The sequence below is a fragment of the Ascaphus truei genome, chromosome 7, assembly GCF_040206685.1.
Source record: "Ascaphus truei isolate aAscTru1 chromosome 7, aAscTru1.hap1, whole genome shotgun sequence".
In the NCBI taxonomy this organism is placed as follows: Eukaryota; Metazoa; Chordata; class Amphibia; order Anura; family Ascaphidae; genus Ascaphus; species Ascaphus truei.
Window position 1 is genome coordinate 68431154 of NC_134489.1, and position 19261 is coordinate 68450414.

At 38.4% G+C, this 19261-nt stretch overlaps 1 protein-coding gene across 2 annotated transcripts in view; it reads left to right on the plus strand.

Moving 5' to 3' along the window:
- CWC22 (CWC22 spliceosome associated protein) overlaps positions 1-19261 on the plus strand; it is a 72042-nt gene that overhangs the window by 37913 nt on the left and 14868 nt on the right. For both annotated transcript variants that reach the window (XM_075608920.1, XM_075608921.1), the window contains exon 14: positions 16390-16467. In XM_075608920.1, coding sequence (XP_075465035.1) covers positions 16390-16467 — 78 coding nt within the window. The remainder of the gene's footprint in view (positions 1-16389; positions 16468-19261) is intronic.

Genomic DNA, 19261 nt, shown 5'->3' on the forward strand with positions numbered 1-19261 from the left:
GGGGCTGCTATGATACAGTTGGCCATATTGAATTCTCCATGGTTTAACATTGTTACCTTCAGCACAAAGTGTCTCTGAAACTGCAGGGGGTTCCCTTAGCTGAAAAAGAACACTGTACAGCTCTGGGGGACTCCCCATTTCCAGTTATGTAAAAACAATTCTTATTTTTAGCATGCTTGCTGATTTAACCTCTCTACTTGCAGAGGTACCGGTAACACACTGAATGTTTTACTGGCCTCACTGGGAGTGGAAATCTTAAATTGGTGACTTTAAAAAGGAATTGGCTAAAAGGCTTATGTTCTGCACAATATTTGGAAAGTTATATTACATAACTTTAATGACCCATATTATTGTTAGAATTAAGTCAATGCCGTTAACAAATCATTTACTTCTGTGCAACTGAATGGAAAGAATTACACTGTTAACTGTACTTTTACAAAGGATTGTCTCTTTCATCCCCCCCCCCTACCTCCTCCCCCCCCCCCCCCCCACCCTCCCTCTCCCCATCCCAATACTCAGCCATGAACCAGCTTAGAATTATGGGCATGAGAGGCAGAAAACGGTTACTTCTGTAAAACTCCCAGGGATTGCATTTTCAAGCTAAACTTTATAATCTATCTATATAATTCTGCAATCTAAAGCTTAATGTCTGTCACTGTGAAGATGCCAGGAGGCTAAAAGAGTGTATATGAAGAGAGTAAGGCTGCCCGTATCTCTTGGCTCATAACACAATTTTTTTTTGTATTGTAGCAATTCGATGTGTAAAGAAGCCACAGTTAACTTGGCACACAGGCCATCAACCTGAGTGATACCCTGTGCCTTCGTCTTGTACTTTATGCCTAGTTGTGACGCTCAGCATGAGTACAGTACGATATAATACGATTACGCCCATTAAATACACCAGGTCTTAATCAAATTGCTTCGTCTTGGGAAACAGTAATGTCTTTAACATGACGTGACTGTTTAATATCCGCCATCATCTCCTACCCACTTTCTTAATATGTTTAAATGATAATTATTTTAATTGACTGTGTTAACATTTACAGCCCACTCTAGATTGCGTAACTATTTTCTTGATCAGTGCCAGTTAATCACATTACTCTATTTGAGTCAGTCACTGGTTATGTAGGGCTGTTCTACAGGAAGTGGAATCTGTGATCCAATCTTTCAAAAGCCATTAATCACAACTCCTGCAGAGTGTTCCTTTGAAGCATCCGTTATAACCTTTCAATTTTCTTTGTTCATTTCACTTAGATTGTAAGCTCTCAAGGGCGGGGATGTCCTTTCCTGTTGTCTGATTTTCTTGTTGCACTTATTGTATTATAAGTCCCTGTACTGTATTGTCTCTTTTTGTAACGCGCCCGGTACACTGTGGGCACTATAGAGAGAGAGGCATATGCATTCATTCACCAGCAATATAGCAACAATTTTGAAATGCCCACTCCCTCCTATGATTACACAATGTAGTAATGGAAGTAACATCTGGGTGATTGATGCTTTATAGCCTATATCTGATGCCAATAAGGATATATAGAATTTTTTTAAGCTTGTTTGTAAAACTGTTCAGTCGAGACTTGGGAGTGGTTTGACTTCCTCTTGCTACTACTGATGTAGCCGATCTTACTGTTCCCATCGCTGGGGTCCCATGATCGCGCTGACTGTGGCCCTGGTGGGTTAATGCTGCGGGATGTCACATTGAAATGAATGAACCACCTCTGGGAACAGTAAGATCGGCTCCCTCTGTACCTTTTTGTGTGATGTCTGTGCGGTCAACTTTTTCCCTTCTCTTTGTCTCTTTGACTATGTTAGAGAATCCTTGATTGACAAACCCTCCCCTATTTATACATCCCTAAACAATGCAATTTGTAATTGATAAAAGCAGCAAAATATTAACTTTTAGGCAAGGGCTAGGTACATAGGGTTGCACCTTTAAGTTAGTATGCCTGAGACACAGATGAAAGGAGCTATTTATTGGTTTTGCAGCTTGGAGACTGAAGGTTGTTCAAAGTGATTTGCAGATTTATTAGGAAACAATCCTATTGCTTTCAGGGTGAGGTTTAGCATTAGTGTTACGCCTAATTTGACTAGCTGAAGGTCACAAGGAGCTAGAACTGGGTCCACTGAAACAAACTTCTTTCTTTTCAAAGTGTATGCACTTACAGCTAATATAAGATAGATGTGTTGTTCCGCGCTAAAGATGCCACTGTAAAAAGTCCCTCTTGCAGCCATTAGTCTGGGGGGGTTCCACACATCCCCTATAGAGGTGAGCTCCCACAAGGGGGGCTCACAGACAAAAGAAACAAATGACAGACAGGCGCACTAAGGGATAATGAACACTTAATTAAGACACTCTAATAAAAAACAGGACAGTGGGCATACTGCCTCCACTGATACAAAGAAACCAAAACGAAAGTAAAATTATATGTGTTAAAATGACTGGTTGAATCACCAGTATAATGGGGGGATAACACCGAGTTTTGCAGCCGGTGGGAGCGGGCCTTCACGCTTCTAACAGGGTATGTACTCGGATTTGTCCGGACCCTTTCTGCAGTTCTAGTTAGATTCGGTGTTGACCCGGTGTTATCCCCCCATTATACTGGTGATTCTGGTGATTCAACCAGTCATTTTAACACATATAATTTTACTTTCGTTTTGGTTTCTTTGTATCAGTGGAGGCAGTATGCCCACTGTCCTGTTTTTTATTAGAGTGTCTTAATTAAGTGTTCATTATCCCTTAGTGCGCCTGTCTGTCATTTGTTTCTTTTGTTACTTACAGCTAATACTCCACTTATAAGTAGCCTCTGTACAGATAATATCTTGCTTCTCCAGAGCTCCATTCTAGGCTTTTTTATGTTGGCGATTCATTAGTTATTCCTGCTTCAGACACCTTTTTATAGATCTAAATGTTTCACTGTACCCATCCTCGTATTGGTTTTCTCGTGTCAAATACGGTACACTTCTTTTAGCCAACACTGTACCTTCTAGTTTCCGAACTTAAACATTACATTTAACTGCCTAATATTTTTCAGCCTGACACATTTCCGTTTAGAAGACTATTTTAGCAGAAAATAGCATTCACTTTCAGTCCAACATGAATCTTATGACCGAGACACAAATTGGCAGTTGTAAGGCTGGGACAGAGGTTACTGTTAAGCTTTTAGTGTGCGCCCTATGCTTTGCATTGTTCAGTTTAATTGTCGGTTAAAAAGTACATCGAATTGAACATATTTTATGTATGTAATCTGATTGTAGCGTATTTTTCTCAAAGGTGCTTTTATAAAATTTGGTAAGTCACAAAAGCTGTATCTTAATAGAAGAATGGTAGGGGAAGAAACGCGTGAAACATAAAGCAAACACTGGCAGCTGTTACATCTTCAGTCACTAAAGTATAGTCCCTGTAATTTGGGGCTTTGTATACACCCTGACGGTTTTTAATGCCACTTTATGTTGCCAAGTGTCAAACCCAACAAGCTGATGTTCTGAAGCCAGATTTAGAAGTGGTTTTATGAAATTAGAGTTGCTTTGTGAGCAAAGTAATCTTTTATACTTTTACTTTCATGTGTAGTCTATATTTTCTCTGGGCAGGATTTAAACACACACCGCACTGTATTGCTCTTTTTTTTTTTTTTTTTACTTTTTCTTTCACTTTTTCTCAATTAAAGTTTTCAACATTGGAATGGGAAAGGGTGGGGTACAAAAAGAAAAGAGGGGTGGGGGAATAACCATCTTATCCATAATTATTACACACATCAACAATCACATTCCATTATCATACAACATTTTATACTTTTAAGGCCTTTCCCTTATATCTCACTTCGTACACCTATGGATGACTTCCCATTTCTCAACCCTCTCCACGCAGTCCAACCTCACATAGTTCCCATATTCTATAGAACTTCCTCGTAGTATGGTTCAGAAATGAGGCAAGTTTCTCCATTAATTGAACGAAAAAGTTTTGCGGCCTGACCCTTCTTGGCTTGGACTGATAGGCATATGGCCCTTCTAGGGTCGCCCTGACATCGGGCATCCTGGTCTCCCTCCTCTACCATACACACTGCCACTACCTCATCTCCGCCTCCTGAACGTACCTCTGGTATAGCCTAGTTGAAGCGCCTGTAGTTAACCTTTAACCAACTTTTCAAACTTTGAAACATGTAAACATAGAAATCTTTATAGAAATACCTGAGTCCTGTCTCCCCCCTCCCCTCTCCCTCCATCTCCGATATCCCCTTCACATATGTTTAAAGGTGGAGGAGAGGAAATAAAATGGAGGAAAAATATACATATAACTTTATATTTTCCCAACAAACACTCTAAAGCTGTTATAGTTGGACCAGCATCTGCTCTTGCCTCATAATAAACCTTAATGTCCTTTGTGACTCTTTCCTGAGTGTCGGAGTGGAGTTTAATCCACATCAGTCCCATCACTTCAAACCTGTTAGGCCTAGGCCCACTTACCCCACGCCCGGCCCCTCAGTCAGATCTTTTCCCTGCTCCATGCAGGCCTTTGTTCATCTTTAATCTTCAGAGGGTCTCCTCCCCTACGCTGGGTGATTTCCATCACCCAGTCAATGGGTAAATGACATTGGGGAGAGAACGGGTCCAGACCTGTATTTCAAAATAGGGGACAGAGAGAGAAACAGAAGAGAAAACACTCCCAACATGAGCTGCTCGGAAAGTCATATTACGTAGACTCTCCGGTCAAGGGTTCAGCCGTAAACCCGGGCAATTCTATCCAAGGGTCATTGGCCAATAGAATATCTCCCCTGGGTCCTCTCAGGTGCTCAGCCAATCCCGATCTTTTCCTCAAATCTCTGGCCCAACGCTCTGTGAGCTCTGTCCATAAACGGTTCAATATCTTGTAGATGGGGATGAATTAATAGAAACAGTCTTTTTTAAGCTAGAACTGCCGTGCCTCTGTGGTTACCGTCTCTGGGATGTTATGAACTCGCAGGTTCTGCCTCCGCTCCCTAGTCTCCAGATCATCCATGCTGTCTCTCATGGCTCTTACCTCCTCGTTGAACCGCAGGACCTCATCGTCTGTTTTTACTTGATTTTGAAAGGTGGTGTCCATTTTGTTTTCCAGCTCTGTGGTACTTTTAGCAAGTGAACAGATTTCTGACTTAAACTCCACCACTGCTTTCTCTAAAGCTGTTTGGAATGCATCCTGCATCTCGTTAAACATACCCTTTAGGTCTTGTTTCGATATTGCTGTGTCTCTCTTCCTCTTGCTTCGAATCCGATGGTGCACGCTCCAGTCTGCACACCTCGACGTCATATTTCCTCTCCGACATCGTGGGCTGTTTGTTGCCGAATCGGCAGAGATCGGGAATCTTCTTATCTTTGTTTGCAAGCATGCCGCGGGCTTCCCCCGCCTGTTGCAGTGCTTTTTGAGTGGATACGAGGTGCCGTTTGGAGGCTATACTGAAATTAAAGCAGCGGGACGCACGGAGCTATTTCAGCAGACATGCATGACCCCCGCTGTATTTTTTTTATTGGTGTTTTTCCTATGCTTGTAATGCAGTTTTAACTACAGTCTACTATATACTGGATTTACACAAGTAATAGCACTTGAATATGTAACTCCTTTGTTTTTGTTTTTTGTTTTTTTTAATACATTTAGTTTAATAATCCGAAATACATTTCACATCTAGAAGAACGAAATGATTTTACAATCCTTTATTTTTTTTTTTTTTAATTCTCTGGAATTGAAACGTGATGTGAGACCCTGAGGTTTATTATTATGATGAAAACTGAAAAATTGAGGTAATGTATAAAAGGGACTTGAAATTATAGGCCAGCACATTTTAAAGCTGCAGTTCAAGCAATATCCTACTTTAATAAATCAGTTCTGTGCTATGAGAAAATACTTGTAGCATTAAAAAAATTAACAAATAAACAATTGTAAAGACATTTTGAATGTATTTTAATGTAACAGGCATTTTTGTTCCTATAGCAACCATATACAAAGTCACATGCCCTTTTGAAACAGAATTGCCAACAATCTAGTGCCTGCCTGGTCACATGATCTTCCTCACAGAGTTTTGGCTGTCAGTGCAGCAGAGGATTACCCAAGATGCATTTAGTGAACCCCAGCCGAATTTCAGTAATCGATTACAGGAGAACGAATTATTATATTAAACGACAGCTTGAACTGCAGCTTCAAAGCAGCAATTTCCCCCTTTATAACACCCCCCTCACCTCCCAAGAAACGAAAATTAAGTCATAACACAAGCAAATTGTTAATGTTGTGGTAATCTTGATTTTGTATTTTAATAAAACATTTAATTTTTGCTCAACTTCGAGCTGTTTATGATTTTACAGCCATTGACAGTTGTTTGCTGTTATCACTGCTACTTCTGTTGTCGGTGTTTGCATTTCAGAAGCCATTTTAACTTCCCTGGGGGGTTAACCTTTTAGTGAAGTGATTGGAGAGCACTGATTCATTTATGAAACAAAGTTTAATAATACAAGGTGTTACACAGTTGAAACATTCTATTAGTCAGTGGATGTCTTAAAACAAATTGGGAGTTTAAGCACCAGTGTCGATGCCAAAGGATTAAAATGAAGTGCGCTCCAGCTGGCTGTTCTTCATTCCTAGTCTGTGCTGTACTATTGTTGTAGGCTGAGAATCACGAACTTCTCTGATCTGGCCACAGTGACACTCCTTGCATGGTTTTCCAAGTACACACTGGCCAGAAATAAAAATGTTTTAATGATGCAGATCATTAGTGGTATGCTGCATGACTGGCAACGATTAGATCACTAAACTTTCTAGTATATAGTTATATTTGTTGTGATTTATTTTTGATTACTTGATGCTGTTTTTACAAATTCTACATTTAATGCACTTATAGACGTGTACGCACATGGGCCGCGTGGACCACTCCCCACCCAAATGCCACCCCCACACCACAAACATCCCGGGCAACGCCGGGGCTCTCAGCTAGTCAGATTTAAAGATGCTGAAATCTAATCCACACCGTTGTATTAAAATGATGGTAGTGTCTGTCTGTCATATTCCCCCACTGGTGATTTTAACATTGCATTCAGGTTTGTGAAACTGAAGAAGAGAGCTGCTTCATTCAAATGAATGAGCCTGAAATGTTCTCTGGTTAAGGGAAGTGGCTCCACAGTGCATTGAATTAGAGGACGTAAATTTGTTCATTAACCATTTGTATTTTTCATTAAAATGTACATCTTATTTTCAATAGCTTTCACTCACACGTGATTTGAAGCAGTATTTTAAGTTTAAGCATCTGACCAGCTGTTAAAGAATTTGTGAAATATGAAAGTTTTTTAACACATTTTAAATTAAGTTGTGGCTGGCTGTTACCTTAATTGCAACAGTCTGTACTGAAGTTTTATGTATAAATCTGTAATTCTTCCCCCAAAAAATTACAAACTAGTAAATTATCTCAACCTCATATTTGTTACCTTTAACTCCTAATAATCTATTATCTAAAGTAGATAAATGGCAGCAGCCATATCATCTTCTCTCATTTTGTAGCGATTGATATCTCAAAAATGCAATGATGGAATTGAAAAAATATCACTATTGCTGTTGACGTCAGGTGGGGCTGTGTAATGTGTGTGTGTGTGTGTCTATCTAATCAGTGTCTGTGTGTCTGTCTAATAGGTATCTGGGTGTGTGTCTATCTAATCGGTAAATTTGGCCAGCCAGTATTAATTGATGGGAACCTTTCAAATGAAATCAATAGGAGAATGAAGATGGGATAAAATGCATTTTGGAAAAACCAGACAATCATTCAATGCAACCTTCCACTGTGCCTCAAAAGGAAAATGTTTGACATGTGTATTCTGCCTGTGATCACGTATGGATGTGAAACCTTGACCGTAAATGCGAGGGCAATTCAAAAGCTTCAGACATCTCAATGTATGGAGAGATGTATGCTGGGCATTACTTGACAGCACATGAAAACGAATGAATGGGTATGAAAGCAAACAAAAGAATGTGACATTACAACAGTAAGGAAATTAAAATGGCAATGGGCTGGACATACCGCAAAAAGAAATTACCATTGTTGCATGAAGGTGATGCTGAGCTTCCAAGGCATGTCAAAAGACAATGACTAAAAGTAAGATGGGGGGATGAAATCTCAAAATTTGTTGGAGCAACCTGAGAAGAGGCTTGTAACCACAGTACCTGAAAGATCATTGGGGAGATCTTCATCCAGCAGTGGGACAACAAGGACTGAACATTAGTGTGAGAAATATATACGTTTCAGATATTGCATGTTTTGTGTGTATTTTTCTTCGGTCACCTCAGAAGTTACAGAATAGTTTTTGGTCTTTTGAAAGTTCTTGAGGTTTGGTTGCTTAACCCAAATAAGATAGGTGCTAAGTATTGCCAATCCTGGATAATTGACTGCTTATAAAGATTAAATTAAGACCTTTTACTATACACCTAGATCAAATTTGATATAGTGGGTCAAATACCTTTTATTTTAGCAAGTATAAGCTTGCTGCATATACAGTAGGCTTATTTTCTTAAGGGGCTATTAGCAAAGTTGGAAATGTTGTGTTTATGGGCATCTGTCTACTGAAATCCTTCCAGTTTATTTTCTGTAAGGCACAGATGGCTTCCTAATTGTAATGTTTTTCCATGATTACCAATCAAGGGGCTTATTTCCGATGTTTAGTAGTAAAACCTTTGTTTCCAATATAACCCAGTATTGCCAATGTTGTCTTGACTATTGTGTTTATAGGGGCTGTACTGGACATTATCTGTTTTTGTCTATGTAGTGCATAATGTCTCGAACTTTAATTATATCCTTATCTGTTTAGAGTACAGATTATTGCATAGTGAACATTAAGTTTCTCTTAAAAATACAATCCCGATTTACTGAAAAGAAAATTATTTCCCTTTCCTCCACATTTATACATGCCCTGAACTCTCTCAGAACGTCATAAATGGCAGAAAGTCCCTTTTGAAAATTCTTACTGGCTGGGATAGAATTACGTGGCAGAAAAGAAAAAGCTAGCACCTTCATTTCTATCTGTCACTAACCTCTGTTGGGAGGTAGAACCAAACAGTGAGAATAAGAATCGGTGGATTCTGAGAGAGTGAATAGAATCTCTGAAACGGTGGCCATTTTAAAAACAAAATCTGATAGGACCATTTATAAAGACTGTGTGGTATGGGTGGATGCGTGTGTACTGACTGACATCCAAAAACATGACCTAGCTTCGTATCTCCAAATTCTAATTGCAACAATGGAAAGCATTCACCCAGTAGCACAAGCACGCTGCCTAGGGGTCACACTCAACTCCTCTCTCTCATGCTCCTCTCACATTAAAAAGGTAGCCAAAACCTGTCGTTTTTTTCCTCCGCAGTATTACAAAGATACGCCCTTTCCTCTGTTGCTCGACTGCTAAAACTCTGACTCAGGCCCTCATTCTCTCCTTCTCGACTACTATAACCTCCTGCTGTCCAGCCTTCCAGCCTCTCGCCTGTATTCCCTACAATCTATCCTAAACACTGCTGCCAGAATCACTCTACTCTTTCTTAAATCTGTCTCCGTGTCTCCCCTGCTGAAATCACTTTCCTGGCTTCCTATCAAATCCCGTATCACACAATTCTCGTCCTCTTATAAAGCTTTACACTCTTCTGCTCCTCCTTGCATCTCAGCCCTAATTTCTCACAGTACACCATCCCAACTCTTGCGGTCTTCTCAAGGGTGTCTTCTTTCTACACCCTTTGTATCTAAAGCCCTCTCCCGCCTTAAACCTTTCTCACTGACTGCCCCACACCTCTGGAATGTTTCCTCTCAACATCTGACAAGCACCCTCTCTATCAAATTTTAAGACCCAACTCAAACACACCTGCTTAAAGCTGCAGTTCAAGCTGTCGTAAAAAAAAAAAAAAAAAAAAAAATCACATTCGATATGTACATCAATACAATCTGCACACTGACAAGTGATTAGCTAAGTTGCAGATCGATCTATTCTCCTGTAATCGATCGCTTGCTCGGGTTATTTAATTCAGTTCTTCGACAGCATTGTGGGCAATGTAGTCCAGCAATATTCTGTGACTGGGCAGTTACTAGATACAATTGGTATACTGCTTAAAGCTGCAGTTCAGTCAATATCCTGCATGTGTGGTTTTTTTTAATAAATCAGTTCTGTAGTAAGAAAAAATACTTTTAGCATTTTCTGTTTTTAAAAAAACAACTTTGAAAGACCAATTTTCTTGTATTCTATTTTAACAACCATTTACTAAGGCACTGCCCCTTCATGTCCTGTCACAAGCTCTGGCACACCTCTTTGTCAGCCCTGCCCTCCCTCTAGTCTAGCACATGTCAGTGCAGGAGTGCTCATGAATATTCATGAGCTTCCACTGACTGACAGAAGCAGATGAAAAACATATCCTTTCTCTAATAATGTCACCAAATTTTGCCGATCAATACATGGAGAATGAATTGACTGGCAGCTATACAGTTCTTTAGGTAATTAGAGATTGCCCACATGAAACTATTGAAGTAAAAAAATTAATTAAAAAAAAAAAAAAAAAAGACTGAACTGCAGCTTTAAGAGCCAGAGGGGGAAGGGACTGTCACTTTGGAAATACTTCCTACATTAGAAACATTAAAAATGTCTTTAAAAACTTTTTTTTTTAATGCTACATGTATTTTTTCTCATAGTACAGAACAGATTTATAAAAATAAAAAAATATAATAAAAATAAAAACACGTAGGATATTGCTTGACCTTTAAGCTGCTTTAAGGAAGCATATGAGGAGCTCTATAAATGATTGTTTTACACCGTATACATAAACCTTAGGCCCCTTACAGATGCACTTAGTACCAGAATGCCCTCCTACTGTCTCTGTACATCCTTCCTACCAACCAATTAGATTGTAAGCGCTTTGGAGCAGGGACTCCCTTTCCAAAATGTTAGTCATGTCTGAAGCACTTCTCCCCTTTGTGTTATTTATATTATTTGTTATTTATATGATTGTCATGTATTACTGCTGTGAAGCGCTATGTACATTAATGGCACTATATAAATAAAGACATACAATAGCAAAGTCTAATATGGTGAATACAAAGGAAGAATATGCTAATGTTCTAAAATCACACGTTCATCATACTCCTTGTTCCTCTCTCTGTGCAATCATAAAAACAATTCACAATGTCTCTCTATATATAGTTATGTACTTTAAATGTTTTGAAGGGGGGAGGGGGGCTTGGTCATGTACTGTATCACACATCAATTAAAGTATAGAGTTGCCTGTCACGGTATATTAAGTTCTGTGGTAAAGATAGTTTTTACTCTGATTTGAAAAGCTTATTGGCAGTTGATATGCTTGCTAGAACTTTTACAATGCAACAGATTTAATAACTATAAATAGTATCAATCAAAAATACAAAACAAAAATCTTTAAATTCCTTTCATAGTGGGGAAGTCGTTTTAAAATTAAAATTTAATTAAAATGTTAAAATACTTAATTACTAAGAACCGCTAGGGAAAACAGTGTTTGCACATTTTAGGCTGAGAATTAATTTGTTTTGCTAGTGCTGCAGACTTCATTATCGTCAAACCATGTTTCATTGTGTTGTACAAGACTCAATTCATTGGCTTCTTGTAATAACACCCTGCAGGGTACATTTATGTTTTGGAAAAACTATATACATAAGTAGAGTTGTTTTTTTTTTTTTCCCTTGAATTTGTATTGGTCTTTTTAAAGAGAAGGATAAATAAAAAAAGAAAAGGGGGGATGGGGGTACATTGTAGGCATCAATCTGGTAATAACACAGTGGGGGGGGGGGGTTAGGGAATGTGGACAGCATTTCTACATATATAGTATAGAGGGCAACAATTTAAATACATCGTGAAACACACTGTTAAGAGATTATTTTAGTCTAAATATGGGGATATACATGTGTATCGAAACCAAGGTGGCCAAGTCTACAACAATTGTGAGGTAGAGCCATTCAGGTAACCTGAGAGTTTTTCCATATAAACTATATGCCAGATTTTGTTGTTTATTTGGTTCAGAGAAGGAGGGTCAGGTTGTTTCCAATTCTTGGAGATTGTACACCTAGTGGCGTTAAAAATTTGAGATCATTTTGGCTTCTTTTTTGTTTTGGTTGGCCATTGGTTTTCCAAGATATATATGTATCTGTATCTATACCGTGTTAGCTAAGCTTCAATAATCAAAAAATAAATAGACAATACCGTTCTGTGGCTAACGAAATGCTTTTATTTGTGCGAGCTTTCGAGATACATTGATCTCTTCATTCATTGTAACATCGCCGGAAGAAGAGATCAGTGTATCTCGAAAGCTCGCACAAATAAAAGCATTTCGTTAGCCACAGAACGGTATCGTCTATTTATTTTTTGATTTTATATACATCTCTCCCCATATTGGTTGGATCTTGGGGCATGACCAAAATATATGCAGTATATTCCCCATTTCACCAAGCCAACACAATGGGGAGACACCTGGGAGAAAAGAGTGTAACCTAGTAGGAGTCATATACCATCTAAATATTAGTTAGTAGATATTGTCCTTGATAAGTAGAGTTTTATAGTAGTAACTGCTTCCAAAGTTGGGAAGACTAAAAGCATAACTTTCTCATGGAAAGAAGCCTATCAAGTGATCAATTTCCATGTTCAATTTGAACTTTTGGATGGTTTTAATTTGGACTGGATGCTCTTTTTCAGACTAATGTAGATAAGTTAGATGCATGGTTGCTAAAAGAGAATTAAAAATTGTGCACCAGTGGGTCCTAAGCTACTGTAAAGGGTTTGCGCCAATATACAAATGAGACGACAATTGACAAATCTCAACATTAGAAATTAATTGAATTTGTGCTTGTATGTGAATTTTAGCTTATAATCAATTCTCCCTTCTCCCAATATTACCAACATTGAGAAATGCTTGTCGAAGCTATCTGAATAGTAGAATCCTCATACAATTACAACAACATATCCAGAAGAGTGGTTTCTGTAGTTTGTGTATACTGTACACACCTGATAAAGAAATGGAAATACACACCTTGCATTCTACAGAGGAGGAGTGGCTCAGTGAGTAAAGACACTGGCACTGAGACTTTGAAGCAGGGGAGCCTGGTTCAATTCCCGGTGTCTACTCCTTGTGACCTTGGGCAAGTCACTTTATCTCCCTGTTCCTCAGGCTTCAAAACATAGATTGTAAGCTCCCCGGGGGCAGTGACTTGTGCCTGCAAAATGTCTTTGTAAAGCGCTACGTAAAACTAGCAGCGCTATACAAGAACATGCTATTATTATTAATAGCTGGGTGCTTCGTCCTTGCAGGAACCGATTTTGCATGGTTTGAGTAATTATTCAGAGGCTAGGCCATCAGTCTTGTATTAAATAAAATCAATAGTTTATTTCACATCAACTGTTCGGTGTATTAATTCACCTGCATGATCACGTCCTCATGAAGGTGTATTAATACACCAAAACGTTGATTTATATTAAATAATTTTAAGTTTTACATGCAAATCTTACGGCAGAAGAAATGTATTGCCAGATTTAATTTTGAACAAGTACAGAAATAAGTCTAGAATTTCCATGGATGTTTTCTTGTTTTCATTTTAACCTCCATTCCTCTATTGAGGAGCTTGAATCCTGAAATGAGTTAAGAAAAAGACTTAAAAGGATATCTGTAATAACAGGAAATAGGAGAAAATATATTTACCTGACGGTTACTTTCCAAAAGGAATATTGTTTTTGACTTTCAGCGTATCTCTGAAAAAAAGCAACACTGGGCCATATAAATTAGACTTTGGCCCATTTTCAATACAGTATACTGTACTCATAAGCATCCTTCCTGTGCTGGAGAAGATATGAATCCTGTTCATTTGACTGGAGCGGATCTCTTCTCAAGCATGGAAGTTTGCTTCAAAGCATATTGAAAGGGGGCCTTCTTGACTTTGTTTACCCTAAGACTGGAACATTATAGAAGTATTTTAGAGTTCCACCCTCTCTCTTATCAAAGAGCAGTCGGTAATGCCAGGGAGTGTAGCCACGGCAACCACTGGGGTTCCCCTTGATGTCAGGAACATTTTCGGTGTGCGCACGTGTCCTTGTTATCCTGTTTTAATAAAAGGCACAACTTGGCACAACTCTATCTGGAAAATATTTTAAAATGTATTTTATTAAGGCAGCTGTCAGCCTTAACCTGATATAGTTACCATACCCCAGATGCATTTTTATTCTCCATAATAAGTGTTTTTTCTTTAATAGTTGCTGAACATTTAGATATGTTTTACTTAATCTCTCAATTTCTGCACCATCCTGATTTACTTAAAATAAACTGCTCCTTGCCTGCCATCTGTTTCTTTGAGAAAACCATGATAATTGGTAAGGAATAATTTGCTTAGATAGCACTTTTATAATTGGAATAATAAAAGAAACACACAAGACCAATTTAGCTTTTTCTAATGATGCAGACTTGATGTGTTTAATTAATCATACAAACGTGGTGTTTTTGACATGGTTATTACCACTTTTCTCCACATTTAATTGGTGTTTTGTTGAAGTGGTTGTGGCTGCAGTACACTGTAGTATAGTGGATTTGTTGTAGACCAGTATCCTGTTGACTATGTATGTTGGTCAAAGAGTGTAATGATGAACACACGATGTGAGACTTGTAGTCGCACTTGGCAATATAGAGAGAGCATTCGTATGACTGATCTATAAAATAAAATCTTAATTTTAAGATAAAACCATAAGCATATCAGATTTGCCATTTTAAACCTGAAAGCCAATACATAAAAACACATTAAGAAATGTCACACATTATTTAATGCAAACTGCTTTTTTGGGGGCGTTTAGAAAGGCTTCTGCGTTTTTACTCTGCTAATATTGCCGTGTTTACAGCATACTGAATACTGTTTTCTTGTAGAAAATTGCAGCAATGGTCATTTAAAATCTGCAAAATTGGGTTTTTCATCAATATTTTGCCATAAATGTATTTCTAGATTTTATAATTAACCAACAATTTGTTTTGTAAAATCGATCCCCTTTTTATAGTGATAGTAGTTGTAGGTTGTCATAACTTTAAGGAAACTAAATGAGAATTCTTAATAGATTCAATTGTTTTACAAATCTTTCAAAAACCTCACAGGTCTCAAAGTGTACTGTACATTATAATTTTATTTATATAATGTTTTACCAGGAAGTAATACATTGAGAGTTACCTCTAGTTTTCAAGTACATCCTGGGCATAGTTATGATGACAAATACATGGTTACAAATACATAGTTACAATAAGTGAACAGGGTTATACATTATATACAAGACATTGCATACACAGTTAAAGATTGTATATGTTTTGGCGTATGTAACAGCTACAGACCAGATTAAAATGTGAGATGGCTTTAGTTTTGAAAGAACTTAGACTGGTAGCAGCAGTGAGAGTCTCCGGTAGATTGTTCCAGTTGTGGGGTGCACAGTAGGAGGAGGAGCGGACAAATACTTTGTTGAACCATGGGACCATGAACAGTCTTTTGGAGTCAAATCTCAGATAAGTGCTACATGTGATACAGGTGAGGAGCTTGTTCAGATAGATGGGTAGCGTGCCTAGAAAGTATTTGAAGGCAAGATAGGAAAGGTGAGCTTTCCGCCTAGGCTCAAGTGATGACCAATCTAGTTCTTTGAGCATTTCGCAGTGATGTGTGTTGTAGTTGCATTGGAGAACAAAACGACATATTGAATTGTTGAGGGTATCAAGTTTGCTAAGGTGAGTTTGGGGTGCCGTGCCATATACTATGTCCCCATAGTCTATTTTTGGCATTCACATCTGCTGTGCGATGTGCTTTCTGACCAGCAGACAGGGAGTATTTGTTGCTATAAAGTACACCTACAGTAGTACTGAGCCTCTGAGTTACCTGTGCTGAAGCAGGGATATTCTTAAAACCTGACCTTTTGGTGGCCCTTGAGTACTGGACTTGGCCACCGCATATCTATTCATTGCACTGTCGACTGGTGTTAGAGTTCCAGGTCCCATTATTGGTGCTCTCTAGTCTTCACACATTCTGCCTAGGTTACTTTATATTTCATTTTAGCGGCAACGTCTGTAAGTCTATTTCTATCTCCATCTTTACCTGGCGGTCCCAATGAGTACATGTTAGAGCCTTTAACCCCTGTATCGATGGTGTGTGCCCTCCACATGTGTTACATGTATTATTATTATAAAGCTTTGGGGTACATTGTCATCAATATATTGCCATTGTACAGAAATCCCTTGTATTTAAGAGAATCATGTTTATTGTATTGTTCATTACATACTCAAGAAATGAAATAAATGCCTTCCTGCACATTTAGCTCCCAGTCTATTGTGCTGCAGCTGTGGGGAAAACTGCTTACTGATGATTTACATTTTATTTTTAACAGAAAGAACTTTGCAACATGATACTTGATTGCTGTGCTCAGCAGAGAACATATGAGAAGTTCTTTGGCTTGCTTGCAGGGGTAAGTTAATGGTTCAGTTTTTTAAAATCTTAAAACGTTGGATCCTCGCTTTTTGTCGTTACGTGTTTATTGTTTTGAAGGGTTCTTGAAACCCCCTCACAGCGTTGCATTTATGATTAATTAGGAAGAAATATGTGAAACCAGAAGGGTTGATGCATCTATTTTGGAGGATTAGCCACTATGCATCTGTAATACCTTATTTGCTGTAAAGTAGGACATTTTCATACTAAAGGCGGTGGAAATGTAACACTTGTAGCGTGAACAGATTTGAACAGCATTAAAAATATAATAATTTAAGCCACAATTGTGAGAATTCAGTCATATGCCTAGTCCAAAAATGTATCAAGTAGTCATTTTTTCCTTTAAATGCAATATTCATTTTTGAGCTAAATTATATACTGCAATTACATCTTCTGCATTATTAGATTTTGCTTATGTATAATTTATCTATTATAAATATAGCATTTTATTGAGGCAGGCTTTATTTTTTGTATGTACTGTATATGTGCAAGTACAGAAAAATGGAAAAGACCTGTGTCTTTTTTTTATGAAGCAAATGATTATAGCAGAGGTGGGCAACTTATTTTTCAATGGAGCCACTGTTGCGAATGAGAAGCGAATTCGCAACGTGGCGAATGAGAAGTAAAAACCACCACACCATGTAAAAATTGAGAAATTAGGTTGCTCAATCGAACATTTAAAACACCAACTTTTCGCCCGCTTCACTCACCTCGGCACTATCACCTGCTGCTGCTTCACTCACCTCAGCACTATCACCTGCTGCTGGTTCACTTTGTTGACTCATTCAGAAAGCGGAAACCAGCACACGCCGTCAGGAAAAAGTTGATTTTACTGTGGGAGCTGGCAAACTCAAATTCGCCAAACTTTCATGGCCAATTCGCCAAGTGTTGCGATTGGCGACAGGGTTGCCCACCTCTGATTTATAATTTACACCAAAAAAGGTCTAAACCCATTTTGGAACAAAATAATAGCAGTAATATTCTTAATTAGTCATATTGTTTATGCCTTCTAAAAAAATTAGATGTGTAATGATTATAATTTCCATTGGAAATGCTTAGAAACCATGTATAGTACATTAATACTTAGGTGTCCTTAGTCCCTTCATCTACCTTTTGTGCGTCTTAATATTTAATACGTTTCCCTTCTTAGTTGGCTCTCGGACTAAATAAGTATATTTGCACAATAACTGGGGTGTTGAGAGGGAACCTTTATAAACAAACCATACATATTGAAGGGTTTTTGCTCTAAATTAAACTTCAATATTTTTAAAGAATTACTTTATGATGATGGGGTTTTTTTTGTTTTTTTTAAAGCTTTCATTAATACTTTGACTTCTATATCATCCGAAGCGGCTGTTTCAGGCCATTTTCTAATCAAAATCCCCAATGAGGCTTCAGTGAGGATTTTTTCTCAAGAACAGCCGCATCAGACAATATAGAATAAATCCCATCTTCTTTTTTTAGTTCAATTTGGTTGTAAGTGGGTCCAAAACTTGAAAGAAGCAATTCTGCATCAGTCCAGAGAGCGTCTAAAATAATTATATTATCGGCGCCAAAAACTTTTAGCAAAACAATCAATTGTTATTGGCGGCATTGTTGAAAGAATTGGTCCTTTCCACTCTTAATGTCTACCTGCTGCCAGTACTGATTGGTTCGCTGGCAAGAAAGTTTTCACTGACTATATTTCCTGTACAAGGAAATACCTGAGGTTAGAAGTCTTGAAACTAAACCAAACAAAAAAAAGAGGGTCTCCACCGAAAGAACTGATGCAGTCATGCACCAGGAAAACACTTGTATCCTTTAGGATGCCATCATAGGGAAAATGAGCTGTGTGTGTTACTACCTCTCAGCTAAAACTGAGGTGGTGTTGCAAGTGAATACAGCTGTGTGCGCACAGTGGTTACAGTCATTGCAGCAATGAAGGCTAAATGCAATATCTGTTGACCCTTTGAGTGTCAGAGGCCGCAGCACCAGAGTGCCACAAGCCCCACTGGCACTTCGCGATCGTAAGATCGATCCTCCGGAGCAATCACATAATCATGATGTCACTGATGACGAATGGAAGAGTCTTCGTTTCCTCTTCTGCTCCTCTTTCATTTAGCTTGCATGTGAAGCGCTGAAGATGACCCCCCCTCCCCCCGCCCCACCCAGCAAAAAAGCAAAAAGCCCATGGCGTAGCTACTACATCAAGGGACACAAGGCATGTCAGACTTAGACATTGTACTCGTGTCATGCGGCACTCGGTGGAAAGAGGCAATCCCAGAGGGGGCAAAACGTTTTCCTTAAATAATGTCAGAACAATCAGCTTCTTTAAAAAGATTCAATTCCCCCGAAAAGTTAGTTCCATGAATTTCTTTCTTGTTTAAAAATGTCGGTTTCAATTTTCTCTGGGTCACCTTCATTTGAATGTTACCGGATAATTCTGCTGACTTTGGTCAAGCGCAACATCAAAGATACTCTGAATAAAGAATCTCCCTGCACATAGAAACTGGTATAAACATGGTATCGGTCACCTACATTAAACCCATAGTACATGCCACTGCCTTTAGTTTACTATGGTCTTCTGAGGGATGGCCCGTATAATCTGGGGGTAGGAGGAACTCGCTTATAGTTGCTACCTGACTAAAGGCTACATCTGAAATATTGTTGAACTGTAATATGACTTGTATACCTTCCAAAACTCTCCCCCTATACATGTGGAGAGATACCTGTGTATACACCTGGAAATTAACCAATTTTTATATGTTAAGTATATTCAAAGATTTCAATTGGCA